Raw genomic sequence first — 16157 nt, forward strand, 5'->3', positions numbered from 1 at the left:
CAAAAAACCCCAAAGCACAGCCACCAGGAAGCCAATTTTAGTCAAGAAAGTTGTAATACAATTGAACAGAAAAAATAAAACTTCCATAAGAGTCTATGAACAGAGACTTTATACATTTTCACCCATGGAGCATGCAGAAACCACTGGGTCATAGAAGGTTGCTGGAATGCAATATGCCATGAGAAGCAAGTCACCAGTGCAGCATCTCAAAAATAAACAAACACCAGAAAAGCCCCCAAATTAGGGAAAAGAACAAAAAATCCTGAAGCAAGATGACTTGCTCATTTTCTATTTTCTTCTAAAAACAAAGGCCACTCCTGAAAACAACCCCATAAATACTTCATAATATTCAGGGGAATTAAAAAAAAAAAAAAAAAAAGCTTATGAACACTGATTTATAAACACTACTGAGTAAATAAGTGCAAAGGCAAAAGACACAAAGATACGCTCAAATTAAGTCAAATTAAATTATAAAAAAGGAACAGATTGTTACAAATTAGAGTGTTAGAGTATAGTCAGTAATGGCAAGACCTTTACTGAAAATAAAACCAACCCAGGGCTGGATGCCATTCCCTGATCATAAGACCAAGTAGCAGACTGTGTGCTTCAATGAAACACAGCATTTGGATTTGATCCTCATACATGGCGGTTTTCAGGTTTCAAGATAAAATCATTTAAGATAAGGATAGCTTTTTAGTTAAAAAAGACCTATTGGATGATCACAGTGCAACTATTCAAATCAGGAAAATCAGACTAAGTGTTAAAATATCGGACTTTTGTTATTGAATCGTGCCTAAACATCTGAGGTCACAAAACAGATGACTCTGTGTTAGAACAATGCACGGTAAAAATGGAAGGTAACAGCTACAAGACAGTTTTGTTGACATTCCCCAATGAAAAGGACACTTGGGGTTTAGCCGCCTCAAATCATGCCTGAATATCATCTTCCACAGACAGAAAGTTACAAGTGCATTAACATAGATTATAAAACATACTGGAATTGTTTTCGCACTTTATGTACAAACAAAAAAAAAAAAAATTGGGGAAAAAATTCCTGTGATGGAAAATCAAAATCTTCCAATTACAAAGATATTTCTAAAGGAAATAAGAAGGGCATCCAATTTTTACACAATGCATATGTGGAAAAAGAGGAGGAACATCATGAAAAAAGAAGGAAAAAGAAAAGAAAGAAAGCATCCCAAGTGAAAGCTATTTCCTTACTAGTACTTGGAGCATACTCGTCCTTGGCCACACTCCTGTCCCAGCCTGGAAACACTGTTGGGTAACTCATCTCTGAAGAGTCTTCGTCATCTGAACCGTTGCCACTTGAGGTCACATCTGCTGTGATGATGTTAAATCTGCCATGAAGCCCTAACCCACAAGGTCTTCTGCTGATCACAGCTATGCTTTCCCATCTGCACCCTACATGCAGTCCTTACAATCACAGAGGAGAGTGACCAACACCATATTTCCCATGGTCCAGATCTCCTCTCAATTCTCCCACCAAACCTGCCCCAGAGTGGCTCATGACTATTTTTCGGTGCCCTGTGCATGGTCGCAGCACTAACCAAACCCTGCCATCTGCTAGCAGAGAGAGCATAGTGTATTGGCTTGAAAATATTTCCTTCCTTTCTCCCACACGTCCCTCTCATTGGAAGAGTCAACTTCTAAATTGCTTCCAATCAGGAAAGAGAGAAAACCCATCTATATCCCTTGTAAAATGACTCACACACTCATCCCTTTCAGACATGCAGAATTACCTCCACAGTACATGAACAAAGTGGACAACTGCTTGCTCACTACCAAATGTACAATCAGTGAGACAAATCCCAGTACTTTGCCTTTCCCACTTCAAATATGCGATAATGAAAAGCGGTGACATAGAGCGCACATTCAACACCCCTCCACTTAACTCCTCCAGAGCTTGCTGCCCTTGTGCTCTGGTTATTCAGGCCCTACTCAAAGCACTCTCTTCGCGCAATGTTCTTTACCCTTGGTTGCTTGTGTGGGTTCTTGTGACTTCTCTCCAGGATTTGACCACCACCACCAGTGGTTTGAGAATGGATTCCACTGAGCTTGGGTGGTGGCTTTCTCCAGGTTGTCACGATGAGGCCCTGGAGCTGTTAGGACATGGTTCATTCAATCAGGATCTTGTTATTACTTCTTGAGAAGCACTTTTCATCCAGCAAAGTCAAGTCCACCAGCACCTTGAGCATGCTCATCCCACTGAGACTGATGTGAGTGCAAGGAGAATGAATGAACCCATGGTATTATTACATTCCTCAGACACCTAGCCACATGCAAGCACTAGTGGCAGTCCCAAGAAAGAACATACTTCCTTGAGAGGAAACATTAGAGAGCCCTGTGGATCTTTGCTAGCACTTCACATTGTACAAGGTTAATATGTTCCTCACAGGCGTTGCCAACAGCAGACAGCAGAGAGACTGAGATAGATTCCAGAATATGGAACGTCCGCCAAGACATCATACCATGATGCAAAAAAGGTGAAAGAAGTATCCATGACAGGTAAAAAGAACACCCAGAGATAAGCACACCCATTAGTTAAGCCTTCTCTTCCACTGTCAACCCCAGGAAGCCAATGCTGCCAAGGACCTGGGCTCAGAACTATGGCCATTCCATGCAAAAGACACACACGCTCCCATTGACCTAATGCCGTCAGCAAAGTCTGCACCAGAAACACTTCCCAGTGAGGCGTCAGTGTACACACAGAGAGAGGTGGAAGTTTTCCCCTATCCTAATATGAACCCACAATATCTACTATAAACATTGCATCTCAAACAGTAATGTTCCTGTAGGTTTGTGACAGGCATTTAAGGATGGACAGCGAGATTTTTTTCATTAGGGAAAAGTTACAGGAATTTACAGCTCTTTTGTATGCAGTGCCAGGCAAGCCAAATAGTTATTGGCATGAAAACAGTATTAATTGTGACACTCACATAGTGGCTGAAAAACCTCTCCAAAGAGGAATTATCCCATTAGACAAAAAATGCCATGAGGGAACCCACAGATCCAATATGAATCAATATGACACATTAGTTCTAGAAGCACTGGAAGAAGGTGCTCCTAAGGGTACCAATGTCACAAGATCTAAAAAAGTTTTTTCATGAGACATGGGAGAGGTCTTTGAAACAAGAGCTGATGGGGAAAGCATCCAATTCCCACATAATATATGTGTGCAAAAAGGAGGAGAAATATCGTGTAGGGGACATAAAAGAAGAAAGAAAGCATCCCAAGTGAAAGCTATTTCCTTACTAATACTTGGAGCATACTCGTCCTTGGCCACACTCCTGTCCCAGCCTGGAAACACTGTTGGGTAACTCATCTCTGAAGAGTCTTCGTCATCTGAACCGTTGCCACTTGAGGTCACATCTGCTGTGATGATGTTAAATCTGCCATGAAGCCCTAACCCACAAGGTCTTCTGCTGATCACAGCTATGCTTTCCCATCTGCACCCTACATGCAGTCCTTACAATCACAGAGGAGAGTGACCAACACCATATTTCCCATGGTCCAGATCTCCTCTCAATTCTCCCACCAAACCTGCCCCAGAGTGGCTCATGACTATTTTTCGGTGCCCTGTGCATGGTCGCAGCACTAACCAAACCCTGCCATCTGCTAGCAGAGAGAGCATAGTGTATTGGCTTGAAAATATTTCCTTCCTTTCTCCCACACGTCCCTCTCATTGGAAGAGTCAACTTCTAAATTGCTTCCAATCAGGAAAGAGAGAAAACCCATCTATATCCCTTGTAAAATGACTCACACACTCATCCCTTTCAGACATGCAGAATTACCTCCACAGTACATGAACAAAGTGGACAACTGCTTGCTCACTACCAAATGTACAATCAGTGAGACAAATCCCAGTACTTTGCCTTTCCCACTTCAAATATGCGATAATGAAAAGCGGTGACATAGAGCGCACATTCAACACCCCTCCACTTAACTCCTCCAGAGCTTGCTGCCCTTGTGCTCTGGTTATTCAGGCCCTACTCAAAGCACTCTCTTCGCGCAATGTTCTTTACCCTTGGTTGCTTGTGTGGGTTCTTGTGACTTCTCTCCAGGATTTGACCACCACCACCAGTGGTTTGAGAATGGATTCCACTGAGCTTGGGTGGTGGCTTTCTCCAGGTTGTCACGATGAGGCCCTGGAGCTGTTAGGACATGGTTCATTCAACCAGGATCTTGTTATTACTTCTTGAAAAACACTTTTCATCCAGCAAAGTCAAGTCCACTGGCACCAGCACCCTAAGCATGTTCATCCCACTTAGCTGGATACACATGCAAGGTGAATGAATGAACCCATGGTATCAATGCATTCATCCAGCAGCAAGTATATCCAATGCTTTATTGTAAGGGAACTTGGAAAGTCCAGTAAAGTGAATTCTGCAAAGCATTTTTAAATTGACAATCAAAATATATACTGTCCATGAAATACACTCCAGTAATTTGACAAAAAGCATTCTAATGTAATACAAGCATGCACACCTTAGAAATCCCTCAGGCAAGCCAGATGATATTTTAAACTTTCTCTCTGCTAAGTTATTCAGAAGCAGAGTTTGGAAGAAAACTGCCCTTCAAATCCTACAGATATTCACCAATTGCCAGCATAATTTACTTAAAAATGTTTCTCTGGAAATGTTTTTATGGAATTCCTCACAAGCAATATTTTGAAATAGCATTTAGAATATCATACCTCTATACCTTGAAGAGGAAGAAAATATATAGTGTACTCTTTAAATTCCAAATAGAGCCTTTTAAATAATTAATTTAGAAATATTCCTTAACTCACATGAAGGACACTAGTTTTGATTATTTTTCATGAAATATACGAAAGCACTGGAAAATGAAAGACTTAGGAACAAAATGATCAGATGATAAACTGATGTTCTTCAGTCTTCAGTAGTCATGTTCCACTTATCTGTAAACTGCAAAGTGTGCAAAGTGTGCAAAGCATACAAACTGTACATGGTGTATGGAATGGAAATCAGAACAGAACTTTAAGGTGTAGCTATTTTGGCAGCAAAACCTAACCGATTTTGTCTTTCTGAAAAGCTGTCATTGCCCGAATAAATACTGTCTTTTCTCATAGTCACTAATTGCTCCTAAACTTAGTACTACTTGTACTATTTGTCACTGGTGTCAGAAAATGAGAAATCTGGACATTCAAAATCTGATCTGAGTGACAGACTATCAAAACCCAGGTGGTCTCAGATTTGGAGCTTTAGGATGGAACTGTGAACAAAATGATAATGCCTAAAAAAATTATTAATAAGAGAATAACTGAATAAGTAAATAATTGACATCTGACTTGCTGTAATCACAGCAAAATTCTCACCTCTTCCTGCTTTCCACAGTAAGCCTTAGGAGCTCATTTTCTTAAGTGATGAATATGCATTCATAACTTCCTTGCATGTAAAAAATACCAATACAAATACTTTCCCATCAGGCCAGCCAAAGTATGGACATAAGACATTTTTCATTGATGAGACATTTTTCAAGGAATGTTCTGGACCAAGTAAAAGGAAAGTCCTTTTGGAGTATCAAAATATGTATATATATGGATGAATGCAATTCATCACAGTCACAGTTAATGTTTGAGTAACTACCTCTAATAACTTAGGAAAGTATCTCATCGATCAGCAACAGAATTTTATGACATTTGATCTATGGCACATCTACAGAGGAATCATAACTTCTTAATAACAAAGAGAAAAACTTGTTACAGCCAGGAGAGAAAGTCAATGGCAAAGTGCTGGCAATGTATTAATCCGGACCATGAACTTGGTGGAGAACATCAACAATAACATCCAAAGCCAGACTAATAATGAAAGGGGATCGTCTGTAGAACAAGGAGCTGTAGTAATTGCCCACTTCAAACCCACAGCAAAGAAGAGATTTGACCAAGCTAGAGAACTTTTCACCAAATTTAAATTTACAAATGGTGTGTAGCATAGATGGACAGCCACTGGTTTTGTTTCTCATCTTCATACAGCATAGAATTAGATAGATATATTTTTAGGCCTCTATCTGGAAATACGTGCCTAAGAGTTTTCTTTACTTGATTCTTAATTTTCTATGTTCCTGTCTGTAACTTTTATCTGGCAAATTAAATTGTGGCCAGGATATTTCAATGAGCCTGCACTGTTGCTCAATGTAAATAGCAGACATTGGGGTACAGCTTTACCTTCTTTTTTGTTTGTTCTCCATTCAACTTTCTCCTATGCTACTGAATATTTGATTACTTCTCATGGAGATTCATAGCTTATATTTAACTTCTGATAGGAATGCTAAATTATTGATTAATTTCTAATGGAATAAAATTAGATGAAGTGGGTCTGATTGGCTTTAAAGTGCTGTTGCTGAGTAACAACTAAAGCTTTCAGAAAAGCCCAGGTGCAGTACCTTCATAATCCCTTTTTCCAGAGAATCAATTTATGAACCCTAAGCCAATAAGCAATCATATCTATGCTATCACTTCTGTGATACACATCTATCAGTATTGACATCTTTTATTACATAGCTTTATAGTAATTTTGATCTTTTAAAATCTTAAATACCTCTAGATTTCCCTCTGCAAAATAGTCATGCCCATGAGAAAGAACTGTTAGCAATAGGAAGGGACATACCTATTGACTTTCAATACATTTGATCATCAAGTAGCAAAATAAAACCTCAAAGCTTTCCTGCCTAGAAACAACTCACAGATTTTTGCAATGGGAACAGAAACATCTGTACATAGAAGCACTGAGTCACACATGAATACAAAAGTAGATAAATATGAAGGAAAAATCACTACCATAGTCAACCAAAGTTCCCATTGTTACTGGGTGGGATTTCCCCCCTATCCCTTACAGGCAATGCTTTGTAGCAAAACCTTTCACCTGAAACAAGCACCAGAAAATTCTCCACTTGCTTTCAAAGTCTCAGGGAAAATCAACCCGATACTTCTTTTTTTCCATCCACATAGAATCATAGAATAGTTAGGGTTGGAAATGACCTTAAGATCATCTAGTTCCAACCCCCCTGCCATGGGCATATATTTATAAGGTGCTACTAATCTTCACATCCCCTGAGAAAAGATGCTTGGCTGAATGAGTTCTGTCTTTCAGAAAAGCATTTTCTAACTGTGAAAGACATACAATCATTCTTACTTCATCCTGTGATTTCTAGAGTAATAAGCGCACAGTCCCTTCAAGTCACATAAACCATTTGACCATCTATCAGCAATCAACAAACAATTAAGCAAATTCCTCACTATCACAGGCTTCCATGTTAGGGAAAAAAAAAGTCAGCAGGAAGAAACTTTTTCCAACTGAGTACAGCTACTTAACAACAAAGCAGAGAAAATGGCTCCCATTCTTTTGAGCCCTCAGAGCCTGTGGAGTCACCACAAGCCCCATTTTTTTTCTCATGCATATTGCCAACAAGGCCAAAATTAGTTTTTGCAGTGCACAAGTGCTTTGGCAATTGGAACTGCCAGTTAAAGCACTACTTTGACGAGCAAGGCTATGATTTTGACATGGATTACCCACATTCACAACCATAAGCATATTAAAATAATATACAGACCCTTTCATCACAAATTAACAAAAATGTCTTTTTCCACCTCAGAAATAAATTAACTTCAAGTAATAACCAGTTGCACTAATTTGTGCCTCAGAGAGTAAACACATATGATAAAAAGAACAGTAGGAAACATACAACAATCATTCTGATCTCATGTATAAGCACCGATGTAAATATACAGTAAATATTTTTGCTCCTTTTTTCACAAAGAGTGAAGTTTGTTTCTGATTTAACCAGTTTGGAAAGTACTTTCTTTCAATGTCTTTCCAAAACTGGAGACGATGTATACTTCACCACTTACCAGAACGCCCTTCTGGAAAAAGAAAACCTTTTTAATGTAATCTATAGTTTATGTAGTTATTATAATGCATAAATCTTACTAGTACTCGCAGGATAGTGTCCACCATCTTTTTCAGGGAAATCATCAGCTGTTGTCACCAAAGAGATGTCAGGTGATACAGAAGAAACTTCATTATCTGTATGGTGATGGATGAATCATTAATATTTCTTTAGCTAAGTTGCAACTCACAACTACTTCAATTGTTCTCTACTGCAAGCTTCATCCCTTCATTTATTGGTCCAAGACAGAAGAAAGATATAAACTAGATTCTTCATATAATTCAACCCCATAGTAAGTATATCACAAAACATTATTTCAAGATGAATATGCATTAGAGTGATAACAAATATTCCGACAATGATCTGCTCATGTGATACAAGCTCTGACAGTACTTGAATACCAGGGACAGGGATCCTAGAGCAGTAAGTGAAGTTATTTGTATTGCACTCTTTACTCAGGTGTATTCTGAGATTTAGTCCAAAAACCTTAACTCTGCATGCAAGCAGAATTGACAACAGTTGTCATGACAAGCAATTGAAATACATGGCATATACCATAGGGAAAGGCCCTGATTTTGGTTCATTAGGAGGAGAACATTAGGATTTACCTTTCATGATTCAACCTGGTCTAGTGGAAGGTGTCCCTGCCCATAACAGCAATTGGAACTAGATGGACATTAAGGTCGCTTCCAACCCAAACCATTCTGTGATTCTACACTAACTATATGGAAAAACAAGCATAACACGTCAAGAGCATACCAGTGAAAAATAGTTTTACAATCCTAACGCTTCTGATCAATTTGTTTTTGTTTTAAATTCCAGTATTTATTGAAGATAATGATGTAAACTACTGGTATCCTTGACTAGTAAATTACTGGCTATTTAAGAAAAAGCCTGTAGTTAGAGGTAATCTTTTAGACCTCTGATAATTTCAGCTGCACAAGCAACATGAAAGATGAAATGAAATGAAATAAAATACATGCCCCACTCACAAGAAATCAAGATACAGGCAAGGCACTCTAATTCATAAAATTTGCTACTCTGCAGGACACCCTATGGCATTTGTATTTGGTAAGGCTCCATAAAAATAGAATTTGGTTTTACCACCAAAAGGAAGATATTAATAACATTTTAATCTGACATTCTTAAGTCTCTGTGCATTCTGTAATATGTTGAAGATGTCGTAATCCCCCGACCCATATTTGTATGAAGAGAAATCACTTGTACTCCAAACTCCTTCTTGCCATAGAATAGTTATGGTTGAAAAGTCAATTCATCCTTTTAGAGAAGAGATAAGAATGTTATCCTTATCCCTATATACCCCTAACTTCAGTCTCACAAACCTCTGCATTCACTTCAAGAAATGTTTTTGAGACTTTACAAACTAAATATTTTCAATAAGAACAAGACCAGATTCTTAGGGCCATCTATTCTCAACATCCAGGGAAAGTTTATGTGAAACTATGTTGATGTGTGGCTGTTTCGTATTCTCACGCAATAAAAAAAAGAAATCCTTAGAAAATCAGAATGCTTCTGTTTTCTTTCAAAGACACACATTCTCTTTCTGCTTCTTCAGGATACAAATTAGCGACAGTGCTTTTCATTCCCTCAGTAAATCCCTTAACTAGCAACGTAATCTTTCACACAGTTATTTTAAAGAAGATAATAGTGGCAACATACTATCCTTACCAGAATCCTTCTTAGGACTTTCTTTTTCACCACCTCCAGAAGAATGATCTGGCAGATATGAGACTGAAGTAGCACTTCCATAATATGAGGGGCTGGATCTCTTGGTGGAGGTATCTGTGGGAGTTGTGTCGTGTGTTGATCCACTACCTACATTTTCATCATCTGCACCTGAGGTTGAGGACTCTCCACTAAGACGCGTGCCATCTGCATTATAATGGGAGCCATCTGCATTGTCAATGACTGTAGGAAAGAAGAAATGAAGCAGCTAATAGTATCAAGGAGTTACAAAGCTATATTTCAGTAATGCTAAACAGTTTAAGTCCTATAACAAAACAAAACAAAGAGAAACAGTTGTGGATTAATATCAGTTCTTCCATTTTTGCCATCCTATCTAATCTGTCTAGATAATTGTTAAATTATGTCTACTGTATATATGCAAATATATATATTAGTCCAACATATAGGGCCTATTCTGCATCAAATATATTGATCAGAGGGTTAATTTCAAACACAAAACCTTGTCCTCTGCAATGTCAATCAGAGTTTTAAAATTGGGAGGAATAATTTGTTATGAGAGTTTTCTTCCACTTCCAGCTGCTTTTCTAACCAGCAGCTCACATGAGATGTAGAAAGGTTCCTTCTTAAGCAAAGTCTTATACGTCAAAGAAATACTATAGCTCTGAGGTGTCAATTAATGTCAAATACCTATGTAAAAATGCTTGGTAGCACCTAAAGACAAACCAAGCTTCACAGGATTTAGGGGAAGACAAATTACTAATTGCTTTGAACATCTCTAAACTTTTTTTCTTATGTTTGGCTTGATTTTTAATAGTTTCAATTGTTTATGTAGAAAAAGATACACAGATCCTAAAAATGAAACATGTGGTAGGTCTTTCTAATCGATACAGTACCTATTTCACCCTGATTATCAAGGACAGAAGTATCTAGTCCTTCAATTGGTTCACATGTTTTCTCCCTTGTTTCTGTAAAGGAAGGAAAATAGAAAACATTATTTTGAGAAAATTGAGAAAAAAGTCATGTGTATACCCATATTAATTGTATAGAATTACAAGACATCACCTTCAGATGTAGAAAATTGAAAACAAATTTCCAAATCAAACGTTATTCACTGATCTACCTACATTCCCTTTTTGTCCCTTCCCAGGTGGAGCACTTTAAGATAGTTTTGTCAGCTAACAACAAGGTTTTCCCTTTCCATAACCATTCCAGAAAATTATTGCCATCAACATAAAATAGCCTTATTACCCAGTTTCTACACAGACAGCTCCAATGTCTTGGCATCAGTGGCAGCTCTAATCTAATCCTTTTTAGCCAGAGAGCTAAAAGCCCTCCATGAAGGTCTTTAAGACTTGGAGAAGTTATAAAGCTTTGGTGGGCATGGACATCGCTGTAGCAAAAGCATCATCCATGGGTGACAGAGGATGCAGCTCACCTGATGTTATGCCAATGCAAAATTTATTTTTAGTTATATGACCACCAAGATGAAAATTAAAAGTGTCACTGCCATCCAAATCATCAATGAAATCTGCCTACAGCTTTCTGTAAGATGTTTCCACAGTGAATGTAATAATCTACTAAAATTCAAGACATTTTACATTAGTCCATACTTTATCTTCAAATATGAGCACATATTTGAAGTGTTCAGAAGCTGTCACAAGGTTAGCTATATTTTCCTAATAGGACAGTGAAATATTCCCAACTATTAAAAAGTTCAAAACCTTAAATGAAAGTGGTCTACTTCTGACCCACATCACTATCTAGCTGCCTAATATCTGAACGTATATTTGCCTGAAAGCAAATACTGAAGGAACCTACTGCAGGTGGCAGCCACTCCTAGCACCCCTTACCATGAATAACTTGGTCGCTATAGAAGCTCCGATGTGAATGAACATAAGAGCTGAGCACCACTGCCTACAACAGTTTTGTCTTTAAGACTCACTGTTGCAGAGGTTCACTGCATGAAGCCATTATGACAAACTGTTCTGAAGCTACTAAGTTAAGTCCTAGGGGTAGAAAATAGTTTAGTTCAAAACATTCTAAGACAAAATTGGTCAAATGCATTGCTGGCATTATAGATCACTCTTCAAAAGGCTGACAAAATGTATTTCTTCTCAGCTGAAACCCAGATGATATTTAACCTAGAAGCTCTCATTGCAGGACCTTAAGTAGGAGATTATATGTTTTTGTTAATATGTCATAAAAAACATATACATACCTGTCGCATTGTAACAGTATGCATCATATCGATCACTTGTGTTTGCTGAAAGTTTGTAAATGCCAGTATGATTCGCTGCACAAAGATGATAGGGATTGATTCGTGGGATAACAACATACCCCACTACAAAACCATACCTGTGAAAAACAGAGGAAAATACACCATATTACATGTTATAGTAGATGGCATAAGTGCTTTACATATCTTGAACATGAAGAAGAAGCCATTATTTTATCTTACATTATTTTTTTTAGAAGTGCATGTATTTATGTGTACTTTTTATGTACGAAGGGTGTTCCTTTCTCACATGTAGTTACACTAGTTTCCAGCCAGTCAACACCATTTTGCATGTGCTTTCTAGAGCTAAACCCACTTTAACTGAGTGAGCATTTTATTAGCTAGGATGACCAGTTCCAGAGCAAGGCACTGAAAGTGAGGGACTGGAAAGCAAGTGTATTTTTTATACAACTTGAAACTGTATTACCAGACACTAAAGACTGGCTTTGTCATTTTTTCAGGGAGTCACATTTTCATTGCTTTGAGCATAACGTACTGCTCAGTGACATGTCACGCAGAAATGTTGGGGGCTTGATTTATTCTACCTGAGCAAATTTAGAGATTGTTTGCAAGACACATCACTTTCTGCAAAAGCTGACAGCTTAGTAAAATATTCAGATACAACACTCATTCAGCCACTGTATCTTTCAGTCAAACAATGCAGCTATTGTGTACAGAACTGATATATTTCAGTGAAGACCGTGGTTAACACAGATACGTAATGCACAATGCGTTATTACTATTTCGCAATCCTGTAACACCTGATTAATTCCAATGTATTTAGCTGGGAGATGTGATAGAATGGTAACAAGAACTGGAGTTTGCTTTGGGTTTTGTTTGACTTTTTGAGTGGTATAATTTATCAGGGAGGAGCAAATTTCATAGCTTTGCAGGTTTTCTATCTGTGAGCCCTGTTCCAGTGACATGTCTAATACATGCAACTCTAAAACTCTTGTGGGTGGAATTGTAAACTGCTTTACACTTGCAAGTAAGACTATGATGTTGACACTTTATAATCCATTAATTGCCTACATGTGCTATAGTCAGTTGATTCATCTTATTCACTCACCATTCCACATGTATTTTGATGATTACATGCAGTATATTTTTTCTCACCTACTCAAGCTTGATACGAGCCTAGCCTTACTGACAAGGACTTCTAGCACAGGATCAACAAATGAAAGTAAGAGCATGGGAGGGCTGGCCAGAAGGAAGGGAGGAAGAAATCCTATCTCCATGCCTTACATGTCCAAATCTGTCCTCTGCTAAACTGTGAATTAGGGAGAATTGCAATGTTAATAAAAACTACAGTTCCTCACTGAAAAAAACAGTTCCCTGTACTCCTTCTTTCAAATGTCTTTATATTTTAACTTCAGAAAAGGCTTTCCACATTGCAGAATACTTATAACTGCTAGCACTAGGAATCCCTACCTCTAGGCTAGTAAGGATTTGATCCTTACTCTCTTCGTCAAAAGAAGCATTACCAGCAGATCAAGGGAGGAGATTTTCTCCCTCCACTCTGCTCTGGTGAAACACCCCCTCCCTGCAGTCCTGTATGCAGCTCCAGGGCAGCAACACGAGAGGGATATGGAGCTGTTGAAGCGAGTCCAGTGGAGGCCATGGAGATGCTCTGAGGGCTGGAGACAAACTAAGAGATTTGGGCTTGTTCACCTTGGAGAAGAGAAGGCTCTGGGGAGACCTTAGAGCAGCTTCCAGTGCCTAAAGGGACCATCAGGAAATCTGGAGAGGTGCTTTTGACAAGGGCCTGTAGTGACAGGACAAGGGGGAATGGCTTTAACCTGACAGAGGGGAGATTGAGATGAGATCTTAGGAAGAAGTTCTTCCCTGTGAGGGTGGTGAGGCCCTGGCACAGGTTGCCCAGAGAAGCTGTGGCTGCCCCATCCCTGGCAGTGTTCAAGGCCAGGTTGGATGGGGCTTGGAGTAACCTGGTCTGCAACTGGGTGGAAGGTGTCCCTGCCCGTGGCAGGGGTTTGGAACTGGATGAGCTTGAAGGTCCCTTCTAACCCAAACCATTCTATGATTCTATCCATGTTTTGTAGCGCTGAACAATTCTAGATGTTCATATGTTAATGTTAGAGATAGAACGTGCTTGCTGTGTTAGGCAGCAATTTTCCCTCAGAGTAAAGAATCATCTCTAGTTTGTATATAGTACTATTTTAAATATCATTCCCATTTCTCATGGAAGACTCTTCAAATAATTTTCTGTCCATTCTTCCTTGGCACTTTTGTCTACCTCTTTCACTACTGTGCAGGGCATAATGCTTGTGAAAATGAACGTGCTATGTGTATGATATTTAAACATATTAAAATTATTTCAAGGCACTGCACATGCATTTTTCCATGATTAAAATTACTTTGTATAGATACTATTAATCTGAAAGGAGCTTTATTCTATTCTCAAGGGCTTGTAAGCCAGTGGGAGAGAGCATTCATGCAAAAGAACTGGAATGAAATGATTCATGGGAAATGGTTAAAAGTTGTATTAATGCTAGCCCTATTTCTTATGGTGCTAGAATGGAAGCCTTGAGGTCTTGGAGAAATGTCCACTGAACTTTTCCACTCCAGTTAGAAGATAAATTCCATTTCTCTATATTTCCTGCTTATTTTAGACTGTAATAAAGTTGAAAATCTACTGAAATTTCTTTCAACTCTAATGGTTTGCCAACATGAATCTTCATTATTGATTAAAAAAACCAAACAAAACAACAAAAAAATCCCCAAACAACAAAACACAAATAAAAAACAAAACTTTAAATTGGCAGCTGAGATCAACCTCATTGCTGCATATGAATGTTTAAGATGATTTGCATAATAAATGTGCTATGTATTTTGTAAAGCAAGATCACATAATTATCTATTCTGACATATTTACAGACTATAGGACTGTCCTGACCTGATTAATGCTTGAACAGAGGGCATCCTTGAGGAAAATATTTCATCTTGATGAAATCTGGTGTGACAAAGAATTCTGCTACAGCCCTTTTAAATGGTTTCAGCCAATAATTATTATCCTTACATATTTTGTTGTATTCATACAGAATTTTTGGAACACAACATTTTCTGTAGCTTCCAGCCTCTTGGAGTTATTTTTTGCCAAACTGAAAAGTCTGTATTATGCATATTTTTTGGCCTATACATCATTAATTACAGAGGGCAAGTCACTTCATAACATGGTTTTGGGGTTTTTATTGCTGTCTTCTAAAACTTCTCCATTCACGGATTATAAGAATGCACTAATACTGTGACCATTTTTTCACTGTCATGTCCACAGCTTACCCCTCACATTGTCACTTGCTGCTTTTTACTGTTCCTTGACAGACAGATTTCCCTATACTGCATATGCCACCTTCAGTCTTTGACCTTATTTCGGATCATTAAAAACATAAATACTTTCTATATGTTTATCTTATCAATTATGCAGCAATACGGCATGATCTGAACATTTCCTAACTAGTTTTATACTGTCAATCTTTTGTTCTATTAACCTCTTACATATAAAATCTAAATGAGTTTTTAAAGACAACCGGTAAAACGTATATGCAGTAAAGGACATATTTATTACTGGACCCAGAGCAAACATACTCATGCACAAAAGTGTTTTGTTCATCACAGAATATAATTCACTTGAGGACTGATACAGCCATTAACTAACATCTATATAAAGACTACTGTAACTATTACACAATAGCACGGATAGAGGGACTTGAGATGACAAAATATTTTTTCAAGAATTTCTTTACCTGCAAGTTTCAAATCCAAGTTCATGAGCTTTCTTCAACTGCTCTAGTGTTGATAAGGTACTGTTGAGAGCTCTGCAGAGTTCAACTGCTTCAGATCGTGTGAGACTGTAACGACTGTTTTTCTCAACATGAAAAACTCCTCCATATCTGCAACTAATGTTGAATTCTGTTATCAAAAGAAAAGGAAAAAAGTAATTACAAATTGTTGGACTTAATACTTTACTAAAGACCTGGAAACTATTTATTTTCAAGTATAGTGTTTTCAATGCAGACCAGCAACAAGTAGCAGCTACTGATTTGTTCAGAAAGAGCACTAGCACCTTCAAACTTCCTCATGCTTCCCTTCTTTGGGCTGAGAAACAAGCCAAATCTTCAGCCTTTCCAAAAATAGCAACACAACATGTTTTTGCTAGGTATCTAGCACTTTTAACATATCAATAACAATAACGCGCGGAAGATGTAATGACACGTGAAAGTCTTGGCAGCTA

At 38.1% G+C, this 16157-nt stretch overlaps 1 protein-coding gene across 1 annotated transcript in view; it reads right to left on the minus strand.

Moving 5' to 3' along the window:
- CD44 (CD44 molecule (IN blood group)) overlaps nt 1-16157 on the minus strand; it is a 53280-nt gene that overhangs the window by 16656 nt on the left and 20467 nt on the right. The window contains exons 2-8 of the mRNA XM_080619492.1: nt 15670-15835; nt 11852-11988; nt 10527-10598; nt 9616-9855; nt 7968-8063; nt 1992-2120; nt 1222-1341 (exon numbers count right to left, since the gene is read on the minus strand). Of these exons, the coding sequence (XP_080475618.1) occupies nt 1222-1341; nt 1992-2120; nt 7968-8063; nt 9616-9855; nt 10527-10598; nt 11852-11988; nt 15670-15835 (960 nt within the window). The remainder of the gene's footprint in view (nt 1-1221; nt 1342-1991; nt 2121-7967; nt 8064-9615; nt 9856-10526; nt 10599-11851; nt 11989-15669; nt 15836-16157) is intronic.

This window comes from Psittacula echo (assembly GCF_963264785.1).
Source record: "Psittacula echo genome assembly, chromosome: 5".
In the NCBI taxonomy this organism is placed as follows: domain Eukaryota; kingdom Metazoa; phylum Chordata; class Aves; order Psittaciformes; family Psittacidae; genus Psittacula; species Psittacula echo.